The 22,506-nt window shown below is 42.4% G+C and overlaps 1 protein-coding gene across 2 annotated transcripts in view; it reads left to right on the top strand.

The window, feature by feature from the left end:
* Arhgef28 (Rho guanine nucleotide exchange factor 28) overlaps positions 1 to 22,506 on the top strand; it is a 328,408-nt gene that overhangs the window by 223,855 nt on the left and 82,047 nt on the right. For both annotated transcript variants that reach the window (XM_036206820.1, XM_036206821.1), the window contains 4 exons: positions 7,256 to 7,536; positions 11,729 to 11,933; positions 14,863 to 14,974; positions 19,066 to 19,108. In XM_036206820.1, coding sequence (XP_036062713.1) covers positions 7,256 to 7,536; positions 11,729 to 11,933; positions 14,863 to 14,974; positions 19,066 to 19,108 — 641 coding nt within the window. The remainder of the gene's footprint in view (positions 1 to 7,255; positions 7,537 to 11,728; positions 11,934 to 14,862; positions 14,975 to 19,065; positions 19,109 to 22,506) is intronic.

Raw genomic sequence — 22,506 nt, 5'->3', positions numbered from 1 at the left:
CATGTGTCACCATGCACAGCTTTTTCCCCATTTCCCCACCTGGGTTCTGGGAATTGAACTCTGATCCTTATGCTTGTGGGGCAAGCAATTTACTGCCTGAACCATCTCCCCTGACAATCAGGTTCTTCTGATCTGTCCATTGTTAGAAAGTTTCAGTTGGGCACATCACATCATCAGTGTTTCTCGGGTCCTTCAGAATCTCCACGTATTGACAGAGAGGACAGGCAGGCTTCCTCCCGGCTTGTAGAATAGCTGCACCTGGAATTTACTGTATGCTTCACTTCTGTAGCCTTTAGCTTTGCCATTCCTTTCTACATTGTCAGGGGAGACTGGCTCTCTGTTTATACTGGGGATACAGTATTTCTTTGAAAACAATGCATTTAAAGAAAAAAGAGTGTGTGAATCTGACATGCAATATAGATGTTGTGTTGCTGTAGAAAAACATGAAATTAAGAGAGGAATGGCAAAGGTTTGAGGTGTTTTGGTCCAATATCAGTTGTGGTTACTATTGTAGAGACTCACAGTCTCTTCTTTGTATGTCTGGGATTGGCTGTATTGGGGAAATGTCTTTTTGATGTGGGGCTTGTACTTTGTGAGTTGTGACTCTCATAGGAGACACTGGGGCACTATAGTCATCTACCCTCATAGTATCTCTGTGGCAAATCTGAATGTTGACCTTAAGTGGGGGAAATAGACTTTATATGAGTTCCAGTTATATTTGGCCACAAAATGCATTTGTGAACCAAATGTATAAGGAAAAAAATGATTTTCAGAGCTTTGAATAATTTCAATTCTTACTAAGGGATCATTCAAAGCCCTGCCTTTGTAACTCAATCATGTCCTTTTCCTAAGCCCTGATCAAACTAATAATTCAGAAAACAAATTAGACTCCAAGTCTCCATCCTCAGCCATCTTGTAGTTTATTTTGTGACGTGGATACAGTCTCCATATTGACCCTGATGGCATGTAGGGCACAGGTTTATAATGGATAAAGTACGTTCTACCTCTGTGCTGGAAAACAGCAGTAATTTATGGTCCTGCTCATCGCTGGAGCAAGTGGTTAGAGTTCTGAACACAGTGTTCTTGGTCATTAAGAACAAGGCTCTTGGGGGTTGGAGAGATGCCTGTTAAAAGCACTTGCTCTTTCAGAGGATCAGAGTTTAACTCCAGCACCCTCATCTGGCGGGCTTACTACTGCCTGTGACTCCAGCCCCAGAAGATCTGATGTCCTTCTCTGGCCTCCCCAGGCCTCCCCAGGCCTCCCCAGACCTCCCCAGACACTTACATGTGTGTATACACACATGCACACAGGAAAAAAAATAAAGCTGTTGGTGACAGAGAAATACATTCATCAGAACACCCCAATTTAGGGTGAGATTTCACTTGATTCTGTATCTTTGAATCTGTTCATTGCTTGTTGCCTTCTTAACCCAGTTATGAATGAAGTCTTACTAGGGAAGCCATCAGAAGGGAGATGAATGGCCTCTAAGTGTGACGGCAGAAATGCCAGGTGTTTCACGTCTGCAAAAGCAAAACACCATAGACCAGCCCAGCTGATTAATCACATGCCACAAAGCCATGTTGTATTATTTGTGACTGCCTTCAAACATTTTCCAGAATGACAAATGATCAGAACGGTGAAAGTGTTTTGCTGCATCCTTGATTTATAACTAATGGAGCCTCTTCCGTGTAATTAGAATGAATGGGTATAGCCATTGATCATAAAGGTCATACTCGCGAAGTGCCTGTGGGCTTTGTATGTATTACATTGCTAGCTAGTTAAATAAATTAATAAAATAATCAACTATGGTTAGAAGAAAACACTTCCTTCCATTTTGTATATTTTCTTAAGAAGCTTAATAAAAGTTAATTTTAGTGTTCTGTGGGGGTAAGTAGATCTAGATTTGTAACCTGAAGCCAGGGCCATTTGGTTTGTTCAATCTATTTGTCTTTATATCTTTTATGTCCTCTAGACTTTCTGTGGAAAAATGGAATTTTTAAATATAGAACATCAACCCAGTAGTCATGAATCACACTCTGATTTTACCCTGTGGCAGGGGTAAGACAGGCAGGGAGATACTTGCCAATTCTAATGGCTTTGGGACATACTGACCCCTTGTTTTGTTTTTAAGATAGGGTCTTACTATGTAGCCCTGGCTGGCCTAGAACTTGCTATGTTAATCAAGCTGGTCTCAAACACACAGAGATCCACCTGTGTCTGCCTCCCTGCTGGCTTTGAAGGCATGTGCCACCATACCCAGCATCATTCTTTCCCTTTTGTATCCAAGAAAACTTGCTAAGTAGCACTGTGTGTGGCTATACCATGAATTTACCCCATCACTTACAGATACAATACTATGGTTTGTGTTATTATCCTTGTACTTCATACTGATCATAATTAAAGATCTTAAGAATGACAGCAAAACATTAATAACAGTAACATATCATATTCATGGAGCACTTACTGTCAACTGCTGTACGTGTCCAGACTGATTTCACTGCCGTAAGCACACAAAGCCAAGAGTGGTGTTACTCTGCTCTTACAGATGGGAAGTCTCCACGGAGGTGTCTGGAGATTGAATAAACAGACTGGGCGCAGGAAGCCAGGCCTCTGGCTTGCAGGAGTTTTATTGCCTTGAACTCTGTGCTCTCTGCAAATACAGTAGCATCTCAGTACTCCAGGACCCCACTGTGAACAACTTTTCTGTTTGAAGCAAAGCGGAGACCATGGAAGCAAGAAAAGCCATTTCTGTCGCTCAAAAAGGGAAGAGCCACCTGGGAGGGTTTGTGGCTGATCCGGAGCCACCACTGCTGGGCTTGGTGCTGTCTTTCCATCATTAGTGACTCATCCAGTCTGAACCTGTCAAACACTTGAGAAGTATGACACTAACTAATGCTTCCATGTGATTAGTAAAGGAAATGGAGTAGAGTTTAATGTGTGAGAATTTAAAGATCTCCCATGAAGGGGGAATCCATGCTTGCAGTGGGCTAATATTTATCTGTCTAGAACTATTCAAGTTCTAGATAACTGAGAAGATTTAGGGATAGAAGAGAAAGTACTTGCACTGTAATGCTTAAGGTAAGAGTATAGGAAATACCATGTTAAAATGCTTTTTGTTGTTTGTTGGACCAAGAAGGCAAGACTTGGTGTAAGATGAATTGTCCATACTTGATAAATTTCTCAATTCTGTTCATTTTCTTCTAGATCACTCCTTTGATGGCCTCAAAAAATCCAAGCATGCCCCAACGTCCCTTGCTGTGGGCCAGCTCTCTGATGTGCTGAATGGGGGTGATGAAGTCTATGCTAACTGTAATGGTGATTGATCAGGTAAGGGCATGCAGAAGTGACCAGGGGTAATTTGGAACCACTCCTCCAGATGAGAGAGAGGGGTGGGGCATTGGGCTTCTTGCTTTTTGTGATCATTTGAGAATTCTAGATTAAACTCCCTCTTGGGTTCTTTCTTGGGACACAGAATATCTTACCCCACCAAGGGGCACTGGAAGGGGCAGATCTTGAGAACAGCCAGGAGGAACGAGAAAGCTCTTTGGTGGAGCCAAACAGGAAATGGCAATGAGTGGCCAATAGCATTCACACAGATTCTCAATAAGTGCTCCTTCCGTCCTGTATGTGTATATATGGAGGTGGTGGTGGGGGCGGCGATGTATGTATTTAAATCTAACAGGCAGTAATGAGTAGGTAGATACCTGTTCCCAGCCCATTTGATGTGGTCACATGATCGTCATTCACCCCTGTAACATGCCAGCTGATGTGTATTGAGATTGTAGAACTTTGATGGTGCAAACAGAACAATATCCCATCACTGGGAAGCTGGAGCCGTTTAGAATTTCTCCCCTCCTTCCCCAGCAGAGATGTGTGGGGCTCAAGCTCAGAGCAGAGCTTAGGCGCATCAGTTCTACTCACCTTTGGTTCTGTTCTTTCAAACTCAGTCATCTTGAAGCTTTTTTGTATTTATAAAAATTAAATATTCTTATAAATGTGAATTTTTTTCACATCCTAATTTGGCAGAATCTTATTGGGATTTTCTTGGATAATTTTAACAAAATGAGATTCCCACCTTCACCTGCTACCTTGAAAAGTAATCTCCATATAGAACATGACATACAGACATGTCCACATGTGCACACATGCACACATTCACACAGGCACGCACACACGAAATGGACATTAAGGTATTTTACCATTTCCCTTGTCTAATAGATCTTTGTTTCAACTTGTAGTTGGAGTGCTCCACTCTTTGGCTTTGTGTCAGGAAGCAGTGTTACAATACATGCATACTATAAATGGCAAAGCCTGGGGTGGAATCCAAAATGATGGAGAAATGAATAAATCAGAATCAATATCAGCTATAAATAACCATTGTGGCTGTGTTGACATAAAGCATCTGAATATGAGTTGTACCTACAGAAATCTAGGTTGGGAGTATGGAGTGAGCCTTTCAGGTTCGGGATGATCAGACTGTGTGCATTAGCCACACTCAGACATAAATGAATAGTTACCTGTAAGGTTTATTATGTTTGTGATAACATATAAGATTTATTTCCTAGCTCTTTTGGGGGATAGTTGACAAAAATAATACGCACTGAAATATACAAACAAGGTTGATGTGTTGAGATTCATATGCATTGTGAAACCATGAATAATGCTTCTGTACAAGTGAGAGCAGAGACAGTTCTCAAGGAGAGTGATTCTGTTTTCCCAGGTTTATACCTAGAATGGTACCTTCTGGATTGAATGCTTGTTGTATTTTGAGTATTTTGAGGAATCTTTGCTGTTTTCTGTAGGTGTAATATCCTTTCCTGCCAGACAGTTCCCAAATAACCACACAGAAACTTTTATTAATTATAAATGGCTTGGCCAATAGCTTATGCTTGTTGCTAATTAGCTCTCATAACTTAAATAACTCATATTTCCTATCTGCGTTTTACCATATGGTGGTACCTTTCTTCAGTACAGTGTGTTCATCTTGCTTCTTCCCACGTCTCCTTGCAACTTGGCCCTCTTCATTCCAGTGAGCTTACGCTCTCCTTGAGCCCTGCCTAACCTCTTCCTGCATAGCTATTGGCTCTTTATGAAACCAGTGAGAGCAGCACATCTTTACAGTGTACAAAAACGTGTTCCACAAACGTTTTCAATGATGGCCGTGCTAATTTACACCCTCCACCAAAAGTGTGCCAGGGCTCCCTTCTCTGCCCCCTCGCTAAGTCTCTTCTGCTGACAGCTTTAACATGACACTTTGCTGTGGGGTTGGTTTACACTGGTGTTAGTAGACATCTTTCATGTGCATAGTGGCCATTAGGGAATCTTAGAAAAATGTCTGTTTAGGCCTTTTGCTCATTTAAAAATTGATTTTTATTGCTCAGTGTGTGTGTGTGTGTGTGTGTGTGTGTGTGTGTGTGTGTGTGTCCAGGTGTGCATAAACCACAGTGTGAATGTGGAGGTCAGAGGACACCAGCTTCTTCTGCCTGTGAGCACAAGGCCATCTTTGCATTTCTCTTTGTCTTTTAAAAATTCTTTCATCAGTGTTTTATAGTTTTCAGTATACAGATATTTCTTGTCTTAATTAGATTTTTTTAAAGATTTATTTATTTATTATGTATACAGCATGTATGACTGCAGGCCAGAAGATGGCACCAGATCTCATCATTACAGATGGTTGTGAGCCACCATGTGGGTGCTGGGAATTGAACTCAGGACCTCTGGAAGAGCAGTCAGTGCTCTTAACCACTGAGCCATCTCTCCAGCTCTTAATTAGATGTTTTATTTTATTATGTGATCTCCATAATTTCAGTGAACTTTTTGAGTTTTTATTCCATCTTGTTCTAAGCTTCACAAGACAGATTATCAATCCTACTTTGATTTACCCTAACTATTGTGAATGTTTCAACTTTGCATGGGAAACTGTCATTACAATGTTAAAAAATGCACTAAAATTGAAAAAAAATAAACCTCAAAGATGAACTTAGGATATAATTTTGTTTATGACTACTTTACGTAAAAGAAATACTGCTTTAATAACATGAAACAAATTAGAAAAGGAGAATGCAGACAGCCCAATTCACTAAACATAGAAAAGGATTGCCAAGTTTATACAGTTAGGACAGGCTCGGCTAGACTATGGGCGTCCTTCATCTCTTCCCTCTAATTGTTGGGGGTCACAGACGCACATCACCATGGCTCGCTTTTATATGGGTTCTGGGGATTAGAATTCAGGTCCTCAGCACTTCTACTGAGGTATCACCTCAGCCCTTCCTGTTATTCTTGGAGTCTCACTTGCTTCCTGGAGCATTTGCTGTTGGTTTTCGTTGTATAAATTATTAAGATGACAGCTGATGATGTAGGACCCTTTCCCTCCCTTCATCCCTTTGCTCTTTGGTGCTGGGAATTGAATCCAGGGTTTTGCATTTGCTGGGCTGCTCTCTACCATGGAGCTCCTCTAGCCCCCTCTACAAGGGGGGTGGCTCTCTTCATTTTCTCTCTCTGTCCTGAGATGATGCCTGTGGACAACCTCCCCTAATTCACAAGCACATGCAAGCCTGTGTCTCAGAGAAGTGTTTTGATCAACCAGGGCTCTTTCCCATGCATGCAGCATGGACTTCTGTTACCAGTGTGTGTAGATAAATTTCAGGTTCCCCTCTGACTTCCTGCCAGTCCCCTGCTTGTTCTTCCCAGGTCTCTCTTACTCTCTGCTGGGTCTTCCGCTATGAATACAGTGTTGCTTGCTGGCTTTAATGCTTGTTTTATTTACAGGTAATTTGAGGTTTGGACATTTAAAAAATCTTCAAGTTATACAATGTACTTTTTATGTCGTTTGATATGTTCTTCATTTAGTGATATTTATTAGAGAAACTCAGACTTATGTACCCACCATGACAATTCTTATGAACTGTGTTTTGAGTACAGCTGGTTCTCTTTGGTGTTTTCTCGGGTATTTAACAACATATGCCCCCCATTTTGAGGTAGTGATTCATAGTGTTAAAAGGACAGCAAGGCTCTGCTTAATTTATAGGCTAGCCTTCTTCCTTTTGAGAATTATGGGCTAGTGATAGAGGATCATGGGACAGGCCACGTGAACACAAACACATCATAAAGGAATTCTCTGGTTACATAAAGCACAAACGAGAAGAAAAAGATAAGTGTGGTGGATTTTTAAAAAAAATTCTGGCGGTTTTGTTGATTTTAATTAAACCACTCCTTCCTGTTTTTGTTTGGTATTTGTTCTCTTCCAATGTCCAGGTTGGCGATTTGGACATCAACTATATAAACATAGAGGGACTCTCTGCCCATACCAGCCCCGAATCCATGAGGTCCACTCTGGGGCCTGAGGCTTGCAAGCACATCCTTCCTCCTGCCAGCAGTCCCTGTGGGCATCCATTCAGTGAGGACAGTGAGGGGACAGCGGACACTGCAGCCCTGCAGCCCTGCACCTCACTGGCCGGTTCCCACACTTCTAATCTGAACCTCTCTTTCGGTCTTCATGAATTTGAAAAGGAGCAGAGTCAGCTCAAGAAAAGAAGGTGAGATGCTTCTTTCTGGAAGAAAACCGCAGGGAACTGGGGGAAAGGTGTCCTCGTCACTTTCTCTATATCAAGATGTTACCCCCTTTTATTTCCTGTATATATCCATTTGAAAGGAAGGCAGTTAAGAAAGCCAGCCAAAATGCAGTAAAGGAAAACCACAACACTGAGTAGATTTGTAGAAACGGAAAAGTCTGACATGACCATGTTTGTGGCATGGATACAATGGCAGTGGAGAGAAGGGCAGTGGGTAACACGTATGGAAAATTACCTGCATTGTCTGCTGTTTACTAGCAGACCAATCCATTAGTATTTGTAGCAGTAGGAAATAACTGGGGACTGGATATGTAGTTACACAGTCTTAAACTGTACAAATGGAGTACTGCATAGTTCAAGAAAAGGAATTAAAGACAAGTGTGTATACATAATATGCACCTCAAAGGCATGAAGTTGAAAGAAGTAAGCTACATAAACAGATTTAATTTTTATAGAATGGAAAATAAGACAATTTATTGCATATGTGCATAAACTATAAAGAGAAAGGAGAGAGCGGGGGGAGGGGAAATTCCCTAAATTCAAGACAGTTGCTGCCACTCGTGAGAGAAGGCCAGCGGGCTAGATGGACCTTGCCTGCACTGGTGAGCATTTGTGTTTCAAGTTGGGTGGGCTCATCAAGGCTTTATTGTCTTCTGGTATACATGAAATAGCATTTAAAAAAATTACTATTGTTATGATGACATATATTTGTGTGTGTTCATGCTTTCTATGTCTATATGTCCATTTTCTTTAGGAAATAAGCCAGTATCCACTTTCTTTAGCCGTTAATCTATTTTTTCACATATCCTAACCCTGTGATTCTGTGTACATTTTCACATGAGAAGTTATGAATCAAGGTGAACGTAGCGTATTTAAGTATATGTAAGTGTTTGTCTGTAAATGAACATGCATGTAGATGAACATATTCTCAGAAGAGCTATAGTTGATCCAGAAGAGACAGGGAGGGGATGAGTGTCCGTGGACACTATCCACTGGGTATATTTTGTGTGAATCTACAAACTGAGTTTTTTTAAAATGCCGAGTATTGATGTTGAAGGGTATTTTGACTGCAAGTCCTAACATCCTCACCTTGTGTTTGTGTTTTATCTTACAGTTTTGTAGATGCTGGAGAGTGGTTATTTTAATTGTACTGTAGGGTCTTTGGGGCTTTGAACCTGTATACTGGGGATAAGAAGCCACCAGTGTAGGCCAGCAGCATACAGTTCCATTGTATGTGATTTAATACATCCTGGCAGAATCTTCTGGGTCTGTTAAGTGCCCCTCAGATCTCAAGAAGTGGGTTATTTAAAGAGACATTTGAGAAATATAAGGTAGAAAAAGTCAAAATGGTTATTCTGGTCTTTTTATGAAAATATTCCCCAGAATTTCAAACTTAGGTTTCCATGGTCCTGTTGTAGGAAGTTTTTAAAACATTTCCTTGCTACAGATAGAGTTTTTCCTTTTTAGAGTACCAGAAAAACTAAGCCAGCACTCAGGAGACAGAAGTAGGAGGATTGCAGGTTCAAGGTCAGCCTGGGCTACACAGCACTATCAGTGGTCGGCCGTGAGAGCAGCTGTGGCCACAGAGGCATTGCCTGTGTGACTGGAATTCCCTGACAGATCCTTCACACTCTGTAGTCTGTTTGTGAGCCTTTTCCTTCTATGACTTTTTACCATAAAAATCAACTTTCTGAGAAAACCTCCAACAATTCAGTATGTACGAGATGTAATATTACTTAAAGTCCGTAGCTCTTTTGAGAAAATAAAGGAAAAATAAACCATAAGACACCTATTTTAAAATATTAAATGACAAAAACTTAGGTAATAGGGAACAACCATTTGCTTCATTTTAAAACTTACACACCTCAGACCCCCTTCTGTTTCATCATAATCCCCATTTTTTTCTTTAAAAAGTCACCTTTTCATCACCTCCCTCCTCCAGAATTTAAGCAGTTTTATGCAATGGCGTATTGAGTATACTCTAGTATCTTCTAGTTTATGTTATTGTAAATCCATTACCTCTGGTCACAGCCCAATGAATTGACCTCATATCCTATTGATGGGATATGATTATAAGTGGTGAATGTTTTCTGATGTTGAAAATAATGTAATATTGGAGCATCCATGGCCTCTTCATAGAGATAAGCTTGTCCTGTAACTGGAAGGCCGTGCACCCACAGTAGCATATTGCTACAGGCTGCCAGTGAGAATCCATTTCACCAGAGCAGAGACGACAAGCTGAGAACACAGGCAGCAAGCTCTGATGGTTAACATTTAACAGGAGTATTTTCTTCACACTGAGTTTTGTTTTTCACTAAAGAAAAAAAAAAAAAAAACAAGAATCTAACAGACTCCAAGATATTTGGATGTTGAAATAAGTAAAATAGAAGTGTGCCTCCAATTCTCTTTTCTGCTCGGTGCTAAGAATAAGACACTCAGTGAGTTCTTGGAAGAAGAATCCTCCTTGGAAGCCCCCCATGGCCCCCCATGACCACACATGGTCACCCATAGCCACTCATGACCACCCATAGCCACTCATGAACCCTCATGACCCTCCGTGATCCCCCATGATCCCCCATGGCCACCTGTGACCCCCCCCATGACCCCTCATGACCACCCATGGCCGCCCATGGCCACCTGTGACTCCCCATGACCCCCATGACCCCTCATGACCACCCATGACTACCCATGGCCACCCAGGCATTGATGCTTGGTGGAATGGTTTAAACATAAATGTTTTGAGGGACTGAACCTTGAAAGTGGGCAGACACATTCTGTCCTTTGATGCTATGGTTATAAAAGTTAAATAGAAAAACATTAGAGTAGGGAGAATCTTTACTTCCTTCTGAGACAGAATCCTTAACAGTAAGTCTCTGAAAATGACCATCTTATGTTGATGGCTTGAGGCTTCCCATGTAGTTTCTCTCTGACCCTTGTTCCCCTGCGGTGAGCTCTTTGCTGTCTCTCCTTATGCTCAACTCTGCCCTCCTGGCTTTCCAGCTGAGGGGATGCCATCTGCATCTTCCCTGTGTCGTTGGCCTGCTGCACAAACAACTCAATGGATCAGCATTGCAGGCATGTTCAGTATGTGAAGGATTGCTATATAGGCCTGATAATAATTATGTTTACAAAACAAAAATAGTGAGGTTGTCACCATCAAACCCACTTTTGTAAAGTAATTGAAATGGTGTATCAGGCTTTTTCTTTTGGGCCACCAACCAGCTCCCAAATCATGACCCAGAGACTTCTTATTAGTTCTGAATGCTCAGCCTTAGCTTAGCTCCTTTTCTAGCTAGCTCTTTTAACTTAACCTGTTTCTGTTCATCTGTGTTTGCCTCGGGGCATTTTACCTTCTTTCTTTCTATATATCTTACTTTTACTGCTTTTCTATGTCTGTCTGTCTGGTGTCTGCCTGGCTTCTTGCCCCAGGCATGTCCCTCATTCTCTCCTCCTCCTTTTCTCATTCTTCTTCCCTCTCCTGAACCTTCTTTTTATTCTGTCTGCCCACCAGTCTCGCCTATCCCTCTCCTGCCCAGCTGCTGGCCATTCAGCTCTTTATTTAGACCAATCAGGTGCCTTAGGCAGGCAAGGTGAAACAAATGCAACACATCTTTATCTTTATAGACTTAAACACACATCCTTACCTCATTAAACAAATGCAGCACAAATAAAATCAACATACTTTTACACAGTTAAAGTAATATTCTGCAGCATAAACACATGTAACACATCCTTGCCTAATTAAATTAATATTCTACAACAAAATAGCTTTTGTCAGGTAGGAATATCCATTTGGGGGACACATGAAATTTTGTTTAAAAGGCTAGTGAGAAGGCTCAGCAGGTGGCTAATGCCACCAACCATGACAACCTGAATGTGATCCCCAGGTTCCATATGGTGGTAGGAAAGATCTAACTCTTGCACATTATTCCCTGACACATCCACACACCCACCTACTTGTGCACACACAAAGAAAAGAAAAAAATAGAAAGTTTTCTTTAAAAAGAGACCCAGAGGAGAAAGTATAAAAAGCAGTATCAGTGAGAAATTACATGGCCACTCATTGCATCTCACACCAGTGAGAGAATCTGAACACAGAAAAACAAAACCCAGCGTCTGTCTGACTGCTCACCAAGTGACTTATTTCATGCTCTAGTTCCAGCCTGGATGCCCTGGTTGCTGACAGTGAAGGGGAAGGACACTCTGAGCCCCCCATCTGCTATGCTGTGGGCTCTCAGAGTTCCTCGAGAACCGGGCTTCCCAGTGGGGATGAACTGGATTCTTTCGAGACCAACATGGAACCAGACTGTAACATCTCCAGGACTGAGTCACTTTCTCTCTCAAGTACTCTGCATTCCAAGGTATTCTCCTGGGTGTTTGTTTACTTGTTGTAAATGCACAGACCGTGTTCTCAATGCACCCATCTCTACCTACAGAACAGACTCTGTCTTCTGCCCCCAGAGGAAATACTTGTGTATGAGTCAGGAGGGACTTGTGTGCTATCTGTTTTTCACTCTCTACGACTCCATTTTCATCTTTATAACTCTTCCAGCAGTTGGTTGATGTTACTGACCCACAAGGAGAACATGTTGTTTTTATGTTTTACTTGGGAAATGTTACTATTTCATGTGATATCCCTGCTCCCCTTCCTGACACAGAGGGAGGAAAATTGGTGATGCTGGTGTCAGTGATCACGTTGTTTTGCACATATAATCTTTAGTCTGGTCCAGGCGAGGAGGTAGGTGACGTCACTAAGTCAGAGGTGACATCTGCTGGGCGTTCCTGGCTTCACAAGCTAATCTCCAATGCCATTCACTTTGCCATCTTGAAGTTTTACTCTTCTTTATAATTTTATGAGCTTCATGGGCTCATCAGGGCTCATAGAGGCGGAACTCACAACCAGGGAGTCTGCATGGGACTAGCCTAGGCACTCTGCATATATGTTACAGTTGCGTAGCTTGGTCTTCTTGTGGGACTCCTAACAGTGGGAACAGGGGCTGTTCCTGGCTCTTCTACAGGCTTTTGGGACCTTACTCATACTGGGTCACTTTTCCCAGTCTTAATACAGAGGGAGGCGCTTAGTCTTACTGAAACTTGATATGCCATGTTTTGTTGATACTCATGGGAGCCCTGCCCTTTCCTAAACAGAAATGGAGGAGGAGTAGACTGGGGGATGGGAACAGAAGGGGTGGATGGGAGGAAGGGACTGGGAGGAGAGGAGGGAGGGGAGACTGTGGCCAGGATGTAAAATAAACAAATAAATGTATTAAAAATAAATACTTTAATACAGTTTTTCAAGACAAACTCTTCTGTTTGAACATACATGTATGTTTTTTCTATTTGAGTGCTGTTGTAATCCACTCATTTTCTTCTTAAATTGTATTCACTACTGTAAAACAATGTGTGAAATGCCAGGGTTCTACCAAGAGCATGTTGGTTAGTAAGATGATGCCTTACTTTCACAGTATAACCTGTAATATACAAAATAACTTTCTGTATGTGCAAGTTTTTCTTCGCCCATCTAGGAAATAAACAGTACTTTTATTTTATGTTTTGAAAGGATTAGAGTTTTGTCTAGGTGGCCATAGGTTGGTCATATGCCATTCCTCAAATTATGGTCTTCTAACCCCCTCACTGAATCTTTTTCCCTCTGTAACCTGGAAGTCTATACTTATCATTTGAACCTGAACATCATCTGATAATTCTGGGTAATAAGAATAGAAGTGTGGGTGAATACCATTGAAGAAAGAAATGACTATGGTTGTGAATGCTAGTACTAGCTAGTTTTGAGTTTTGGATAGAATGTGCAAACCTTATCGTTCCTTGGAATGAAACATAGCTCTTTGGAAACAGTTCCTAAAGAAGATTCTGTGCTGTATAGCACAGCTTGTCTTGCCTCTGTAATTACCCAGCATAACATTGCCAAAACGGTTTGGACAGTTTTCAGAGTTCCATTGTCATGAACAATGGCTGCTATGCGTGACTTCAGTGAAGAGGATGTCACCTAGTGGGCTCCACATGGCTCATTCCCTGCTCAAGCTAGAGTACACCTCAACATCCAGTGACTCAGCCTCTGGGCCCAGTGGGCGCTTCTAGATAAGGCAGCAAAGCCAAGGCCCTTGGGAGCCAGGCGAGGCTTCTGTGATCAGCTTTGCCCTGAGCGCTTTAGCCAATGACTGCCAAGGAAGCATGTGTTTTCACTTAGGAAGAATAGGCAGGACCAGCTGTCATGCAGGACAGTTTGTAATGGCTTAATTTTAGTAAAGGATTCTGCATCCCTTTCTTTGAACTCTCACCGTAAATGATACCTCAAAAATACAGGGGCAGGATCCATGCTAAGGCCTCTGTGGAATAGGAGTTAGATACCATAATGGCTTTAATGAATTTCTGTTGCATATTCATCAAAAATTTATGGAACATGTAAGAGAACCATGTTTTAATTACCTTGCCATCTTTCATTTTTATATATGTTGCAAATATAATAGTAAAAAGAACACATAATTGGGAAACAGAAACAAAAATGGTGGGTCATTTAAAAGAAATGATATTAAAGTCTTACAAATCATTGACAGCATCAATCTGGGAAGGACAGATGGAAAGTCTATTAGACAGTGGGCCCAGATGAACAACCAGGACTCACATGGACTTTCCTTAACATTATAAACTTAAACAGCCATTTGAAAGCTTAAAACCTCTTATAATTGAATGTCGGTATTTCACTACCTTCTAAAATTGCTTAAGGAAGGAGATCTCAGTATATAATTTTGTTTAAATGCAGAAGTATAAAATAACAAAAAAGTAATAATCTGTGTAAAAAAACAAATTAAAGCCATGGTTGAACATTCAGAGAAAAAGTCATGTGACTTAATTTTCTCATTTTTAACCAACTTGTTGACATGGTACAATGGTATTCTTTTACACGTGTGAGAACTATTCCACAAAGCTTAAGTTTATCCAAGCATTAGATAAAAAGGACAACCCTGGAAAAGTTTTGAGAGGCAAACAACAAATAATTGAGAAGATGGTGTAAAAAAATGTGCCCAGCTACATGGGAGACCCAGACAGACTAACCCAAGCTCAGTGCCAGCCTGGGCAACTCAGTGAGAGCATGTCTCAAAATGAGCAGCAGAGCATGGGGCTGAGGATGTAGTTCTGTGATAGAGTGCTTCCCCAGCATGCACAAGGCCCTGGGTTCAGTTCCTAGACAAATAAACAATTGCACAGATGAAATGAACGGGTTGGGGTTTTGTTCGGTGATGGGTGATTATGTGACGTTGCTATCTTTCATAGGAGTCCCTGCTTTCGGGGATTCGCTCACGTTCATATTCCTGCTCATCACCCAAAATCTCTTCCGGAAAATCCCGGCTAGTGCGTGATTTCACAGTGTGCAGTTCAAGTGAAGGTAAGCCCTGTCTACTATCTGACGTTGAACTCATTCAATTCCAGAACAGACGAGTTTCACTTCCACATTCACAACTGATTTTTCTAAGCGGAGTAAAATCTTTTCCTTGTTGGACATCAGCCGTTGTAGATTCAATTTTGATAAAATTATACATACATGCCCACTTCTCTGTTGTTTAGTAAAGCATTGATCTTAAGGATGCTACAAGTAAGAATGGACTCCAGGTATATTACTGTGGGGGCCTTAGGATTTTACTTAAGTAAATTCTGAGAATTACTTTGGTCCTATAGGTACAGTGCTGGGGGCAGCTCCTCAGAGGCAGACCAGCAGGGCAGAATGGAGTTGCTCCTTCCTCACTTAGCCCAGGCCTTGGGAGAGTTGAAATAATAGTGTGTTCACAATACATCTCAGCATTTGGAGGAAGAGCAGCAACGTAAGGAGGCAGATGAAACGTTTATACGCTAAACTTTATACGAAAATGTAGCATAGCTCCAAGAAAGGATGCACACCAGAGGAGTGTGTTTAATTGTCAAAAGGGAATTCTGCTATCAATGATTTATAAGACTTTAATATCGTAGAAAACCTATGAGCAATGCAGTTCTACTGGGAGCTGCCTTCATCCAGCGCCCTCGATTCAAACTTTGCTTTGAAATGTAATTACTTCACACTTCCTGGGAACAGATTCTTGTGTAATAGGCTGATATGGGAGTGTTCGTGTCTGTGTGAAATGCATAATAGTTTAATAAAAAAATAAACTTCAGTACATCAGACAATGCCCTTCTTTTCTCCTTGAGCCATCCAAAAGCAAGCTGCAGGTCTCAGTCAGGACTCTCAGCTCCCCCAGCATGCAGCGTTTAAGGGTCTTCCCTTTCCCCTTTCTTCTCTTTCTTACTTTGGTCTGGTTTTACTACTATTTTGCATCGTTGACATCGTGTGGAACAACACTGAGATGCTAGCCTTCGAGCTTGGAGATGCTGTTCCAAAGTGCTGACATGTGCTAAGTAACCCAGCAAGCTCTGCTGCGCGAATAAGACAGACGAGACATGAGCAACCCAGCCAGTGTTGCTTTGTGTTTATCCCTTTTCTTCTGGGATGCATTATTAGTAGAGAAGGATGACTGGTCATTTGTGTTTCTAAAAGTCCTCAGAGAGAATAAAAATGGCTACAACAGCTACTAGAAGTTAGACGTTTGCTCTGCATTTCCCTCTTCATTTCATGGGTTTTTCTTGGCTCTCCAAGACTTCTGTCAGCCTTGGATTCAGGTCGCTTTAATAGTACCTTGACAGCTTTTCATTAATAGACTAGCTGGTGACTTAGTTTCACACTATTGCCATTGGAAAGCACACTGGGATCTTCTGGTCAGTGTGCAGTATGGGTGCCTTACCATTAGCACTGTGGTTTCTCCAACCTTGAAGCTTTGAAATCAGTGACCTGATGGCACAAAGGAAGTTGAGTGTTATGGAAAAAGTTCCCTAAGTTATAAGTTTTTTGTTTTGTGTGTGTGTGTGTGTGTGTGTGTGTGTGTGTGTGTAGCTGAGGACCGAACCCAGGACCTTGTGTTTGCTAGGCAAGCGCTCTACCACTGAGCTAAATCCCCAACCCCAAGTTATAAGTTTTAAGTAAAAGCTTAAATCTGTGCATTTGAATTAGAAGGAATAAAAAAGATGACATCAGTTCCTTTGTTACACCTTTAGTCTATAAATAAAGTATTGTCTCTAAGCAGTGTATGTAAAGACAGGGCTATTTGAATGAAGTTTGAAAGCATCCAGAAGGTAAGCATTAGAACCACGTGGTTTAGCTTGATACAATACAACACACACACACACACACACACACACACACACACACACACACACACACACACACAGTGGAGGACGGAGCGGGAGAGAGAGAGGGAGAATGAGAATTGAGGGTTCCAATGGACGGAAACTGTACAGTTGTCACCAACTCCATTGATCCCACTTATGGATCAGTCACACCCTTAGGGCTACAAAGGGTAATTTACCTCCTAATAGAGAAGAAATAATTTTGACTGTGTCTGTGTAGCCAAAACACAGATGCAAAAACTTGTCTAGTTCAAGGACATATTCGAATGTCTATTGTTTAGTTTGATGGAATGAATCAAAAGTAAATTGATATTAGTTTTGTTGTTACTTCTCTCTTGATGAATTTTTGCATAATACTAAATTTTCCTCTGTTTAAACAGGGACTAAGTCTCCATTTGCCCAAGGGGGATGCTTCCTTGTATGAGACATAATGCAAATACCCAAACTTAGGATGCATTTGTATTATTTTAAATTCTTTTTAAAACTTTTTATTAATTTACCTATGTATGTAGGTGTTTTGCTAGCATGAATGTATGTGCACCTTGTGCATGTCTGATGCCAGGGAGGCCAGAAGTGGGTATCAGATCTCCTGGAACTGGAATTACAGATGGTTGCGAGTCACCCTGTGGGTGCTGAGAATTGGACCCAGGTCCTCTGAAATTCTCTTCAAATCTTTTATTTATATTTAATTTATTTTGTGTGTATAGTTATGTGTGTGTGCTATGTGTACAGGTACCCAGACAGTAGTGAGCCACCCAGTATGAGTGCTGGGAACTAGAGTCAAGTCCTCTGCAAAATCAGCAAATACTTTAACCACAGAGCCATCCCTCCAGCCCCTCTTTTCTAGTTCTTAATCAACATATTCTGTCTTCCTTGTCAGTTCTGAAGGGTTACCTGCTGTTATTTCTCATGCCTTCTTTTTTTAAAATTAATTTTGAGTCAAGTGTTTAATGGCAGTAACTTCAGTATTTTATGTTTGTATACCTAAAATAAAGCCCAGCTTTATAGTTTCTTTTGGTATTTTGTGGATTTCTAGAGAAAGGAATGTTGTCAGTATTGTAATAATAAATATAACCTCACTATGAAGTCCAAATATAGTCTACATTAAGAATTTGTAGAGTGATGTCACACTTTAAAAGTTTCTATAAACTGATGGATGGAATCTAATTATGACCAGTTGCTTTATAATGAACTTTATAAGTTAATAGGCTTGACTCTCTTATTTTCTTGGCTTGTCATCCTATTTATTTATAAGAACCATGACTTAATTTGAAAAACATTTTACAACGACTATAAAAGCCTTTGGTTTTTCTCAAAGTAGGTTTTCTGTTACATACAAGAACTTGGGGTATTTATTTACATGGTGTATGTACCTGGCTCATCCTCCTGTGTTCCAGTGCCCACCTCTTCCCCCACTCTGCATTGTACTGGTGAAGGATTGCCCCACTCTGTGGGTAGTGTGATCCTCAGTGCCTGCTCCCTCCCGTCATTTCTCCCCATCTAACTCAGTGCCCCCCCTTAGAACCCATAGTAAGTATTCTGACTCTGTAAACAAGGCGGCACTGTGTTTGCAGAAACCTGCACTTCTGCCCTACCAGGCCAATGGGAAGTGTTCTTTCCCATCTGCCACAGAGCAGATCTCTGATTGGGCTGCTTGAGGATGTGACATTGTAGTGTGTGAAGACGGACCCTTCCCTGTGCTGGCCTTCAAGACTTCCTCAGTGCTCTGCTGAAAAACAGCAGTTTATGGATTTCCCCATCTTGGGGATTAGTGTTACAAATAAGGTTGAAGTTTCAGTGAGAAGCATCCAAAATTAGCCACTTTTCCATACTGTTTGCAAACTATGGGCTTCCCTTTGCTGATGCTAAGACACTCCCTGAAGTTCCCAAATTGCCCTCTTCCCCTCCAAACCAGGGCAAGCAATAAAACCTCAGGTGCAGAAGATGAGTGCTCTCATGTTTTTTTTCTAACTGATAATGTATAATGTATAAAATGATAAGTTTGGTGAATGTGTGCATCTCAGACTAACAAGTGACTGCTGTTCATCTTTCCTTCCTTCCTTCCTTCCTTCCTTCCTTCCTTCCTTCCTTCCTTCCTTCCTTCCTTCCTCTTTCTTTCTTTCTTTCTTTCTTTCTTTCTTTCTTTCTTTCTTTCTTTCTTTCTTTCTTTCTTTCTTTCTGTCTCTCTCTCTCTCTCTCTCTCTCTCTCTCTCTCTCTCTCTCTCTCTCTCTCTCTATCTATCTATTTATATGTGTGCCTTACAGAACAGAGATCATACAGTTTTCCAGAGCCACCAGGAGAAAAAAGGTACGTTGAGGGTTTCCATTTCTTCAGGGTCCACTGATCTATCTTTGGAAATGTCTGTACATCACTTGTCCTATATGTCCAATAGTTGGTGAGAGGTTTCTGTGTAATAAACTACCCAAGCCCCACTATTCCCTCTCTGGAGTCAGTGTAGTCAGACAGATGTCTGTTTTCTCTACTCAGGGGACAGGCTGCAGGGCTGGGGACAGGGGGCTCTGGTTTAGGTTATTTTAGGCCTGAACATCTCAAGGGGCCGTGAGGACCACCAGCTTCCCAGGCTGCAGGATTCCTCTAGATCTGCTCTATCACTAGGGGTATCTCTCTTGCAACAGTTCGCCAGGTGATTGTTGTGGAAAGAGCATAAACACGCCTGCCCCTGCCCCCTGTGGACTTACACACCTGCCCCTGCCCCCTGTGGACTTACACGCCTGCCCCTGCCCCCTGTGGACTTACACGCCTGCCCCTGCCCCCTGTGGATTTACATGCCTGCCCCTGCCCCCTGTGGATTTACACGCCTGCCCCTGCCCCCTGTGGACTTACACACCTGCCCCTGCCCGCTGTGGACTTACACACCTGTCCCTGCCCTCTGTGGATTCACACGCCTGCCCCTGCCCCCTGTGGACTTACACACCTGCCCCTGCCCTCTGTAGACTTACACACCTGTCCCTGCCCTCTGTGGATTTACACGCCTGCCCCTGCCCTCTGTAGACTTACACACCTGTCCCTGCCCTCTGTGGATTTACACACCTGCCCCTGCCCCCTGTGGATTTACACACCTGCCCCTGCCCTCTGTGGACTTACACGCCTGCCCCTGCCCTCTGTGGACTTACACGCCTGCCCCTGCCCTCTGTGGACTTACATGCCTGTCCCTGCCCTCTGTGGATTTACACACCTGCCCCTGCCCTCTGTGGATTTACACGCCTGCCCTGCCCCCTGTGGATTTACACACCTGCCCCTGCCCCCTGTGGACTTACACGCCTGTCCCTGCCCCCTGTGGACTTACACACCTGCCCCTGCCCTCTGTGGACTTACACGCCTGCCCCTGCCCTCTGTGGACTTACATGCCTGCCCCTGCCCTCTGTGGATTTACACACCTGCCCCTGCCCTCTGTGGATTTACACGCCTGCCCTGCCCCCTGTGGATTTACACACCTGCCCCTGCCCCCTGTGTACTTACACGCCTGTCCCTGCCCCCTGTGGATTTACACACCTGCCCCTGCCCCCTGTGGACTTACATGCCTGTCCCTGCCCCCTGTGGACTTACACACCTGCCCCTGCCCCCTGTGGACTTACACACCTGCCCCTGCCCTCTGTGGACTTCTGCTTAGCAGTGTTAGGTTTGATACAGGTGCTGGCTTCAGCACCCCCAGGCTTCTGCTTACTGTGTAGATTTGAGGCTTGAAGGCCAACAACCTGCTGTGTATCCTAGAATGTAAAGCTGGTGCCATGACCAAGCCCGCAAAGAGACCAGGCTGTAAGTGAGGTGGCCCAGTTCTATTGGCCTTGAACACCTTGCTGGAATTCTCAGCCCCAGGCTCATTGCAGAGCAAGGGACAGGAAGGGCAGAAGTGGTCAGCTTTAAGGACTCTGGAAAGCAGTGAAGTAGCCTTAACTTTGGTGGCATGAATTCTAGCGCTCTGGAATTTTTTAACGTCTAGATGAAGATGCCTGTTTTCTCTTAATCCTCCCAATGAAAGTAGCAGTAAGAAACGGCCACCTTTGGCTCGTTCAGGCAAGACCAGAAACTTGCAGCTACACAGAGGAAAACTAAGAATGCCGTTGAAGGATGGAGTGATGACAGGATGGCACTAACAAAGACGGAGATGGCGATGGTGCCAGCCGAGGCGGTAGCAACTGGCAATTACTGGGTGGTCGCATGTGTCTCCTGCTGTTCCAAGCCGTTTATATCGAAGGACAACCGTCTTGGTTGTCAATTCACTGTCTTTGGAATCCTGTCTTTCCAGCAGTTGTTGTAATAGTAGGCTGATTATTGAGACATTTTTAAAGTAAGAGTATTCTCTGTTAGGAGGTTGTGAGATGAGAGGCGCCAGTGCTAACACTTGGTCAAGTCATGGCTCGTACATTAATGTCACCTGCACGGCATGTGTGGGGGAGGTGCTGTTCTTACTCCTTGGTGCTCCTGTTCATGTCTGCTGTTCTTCTCTCTTGGTCTCACCCTCTCACGCATGCTCTTAGAGGACACAGTTGGGTCCAGTAAGGTAGATCTGTCTTCTCCTTGACTCTATTCCTGGTGTCTTGTTGGATATGCCAAGAAGGTCCCCGGCCACACCTGATGTTTTATATTAGTCATCTTGTAGGTAACTACTCAAGGAACTTCCTTCTTTGCAATTCTTGTACTTAGACTGGTTAGTTTCTGAAAAAAAAAAAAAAAAAAAAAAAAAAAAAAAGGACATATCTAAGATAAAAGGGGACTTACCCCAGACCTTGTAGGCTCATTACAATAGACAAGCCATTTTCCCAATTCACTGACAATTTTATAGTACAGATCATCATTATACCAGTGGCTGTCCATTTTAAATTAATTACATCTAATTAAATTAATTATCCTTAAAGCATCTAAGTGTTAAAGGAAGTACCACTACGTTGATCCTCAATTTGCATGGTGGAAACTTACTTGAATACTTTGAGTCTAGTTCACTGAAAATAATAGGTTATCAATAAAATTGATTAAGGTTTGAAGATCCATATTAACACATTTGAAATATCTGTTTACCTGTTGAAAAAGGTGTCACGGGTTTCTGAGGAACAGGGTTTGTAAGACTTTATGGTGAGAAATCCTCACCAACCTCATCAACCTGATAGCAGAAATTGAACATACTTTGTTTTGGGATGTTGAAAAGAACTTCTTTGGAGTTATATAAATTTAGAAGTCAATAACTTGTTCCAAAGCAGCTAATTGCTAAAGGAATACAGCAAGTCAAATTTGGTTAAAACACAGAGTGAACCAATCTCCTGCATGTGCAGGAGACAGCACTCCCCCATGCTCATACTCGAACAGAGGTTTATGTGTGTGCTCTCCACTCCTCTACCAGGATGGGGGGCGGTTCTAACTCTTTGATATTCCTTGTTGGCTTCTTAACACTTAGATTTAAATCTCCTCCACTCTGAGCCTAAGGATTGAATGCCATGTTCTGAAGAACATGGTATAGTGCCATCAACTTACAGATTTTTAGTAAGAACTTATGGTTTCTTGGTAAAGTCTTCTGTGATATGGATAGAAGAAGTGGAGTTGAGGAACCAGGAGCTGATTTTCTCTTATTTGTGATAGTTCAGTCTGTTCCTTCTAGGAATGGCTGTATGGACTAGGGGAAAGTAAGATGATCAGGGTGAAGTTACTTCCAGTTGGCAGCCTGTGTCACCTCGGCTCCTCTATGACTAGTC

This window comes from Onychomys torridus, chromosome 15 (genome assembly GCF_903995425.1).
Source record: "Onychomys torridus chromosome 15, mOncTor1.1, whole genome shotgun sequence".
In the NCBI taxonomy this organism is placed as follows: domain Eukaryota; kingdom Metazoa; phylum Chordata; class Mammalia; order Rodentia; family Cricetidae; genus Onychomys; species Onychomys torridus.
The sequence above is the reverse complement of the archived record's forward strand: the minus strand, read 5'-3'. Positions and strand labels throughout refer to the sequence as shown.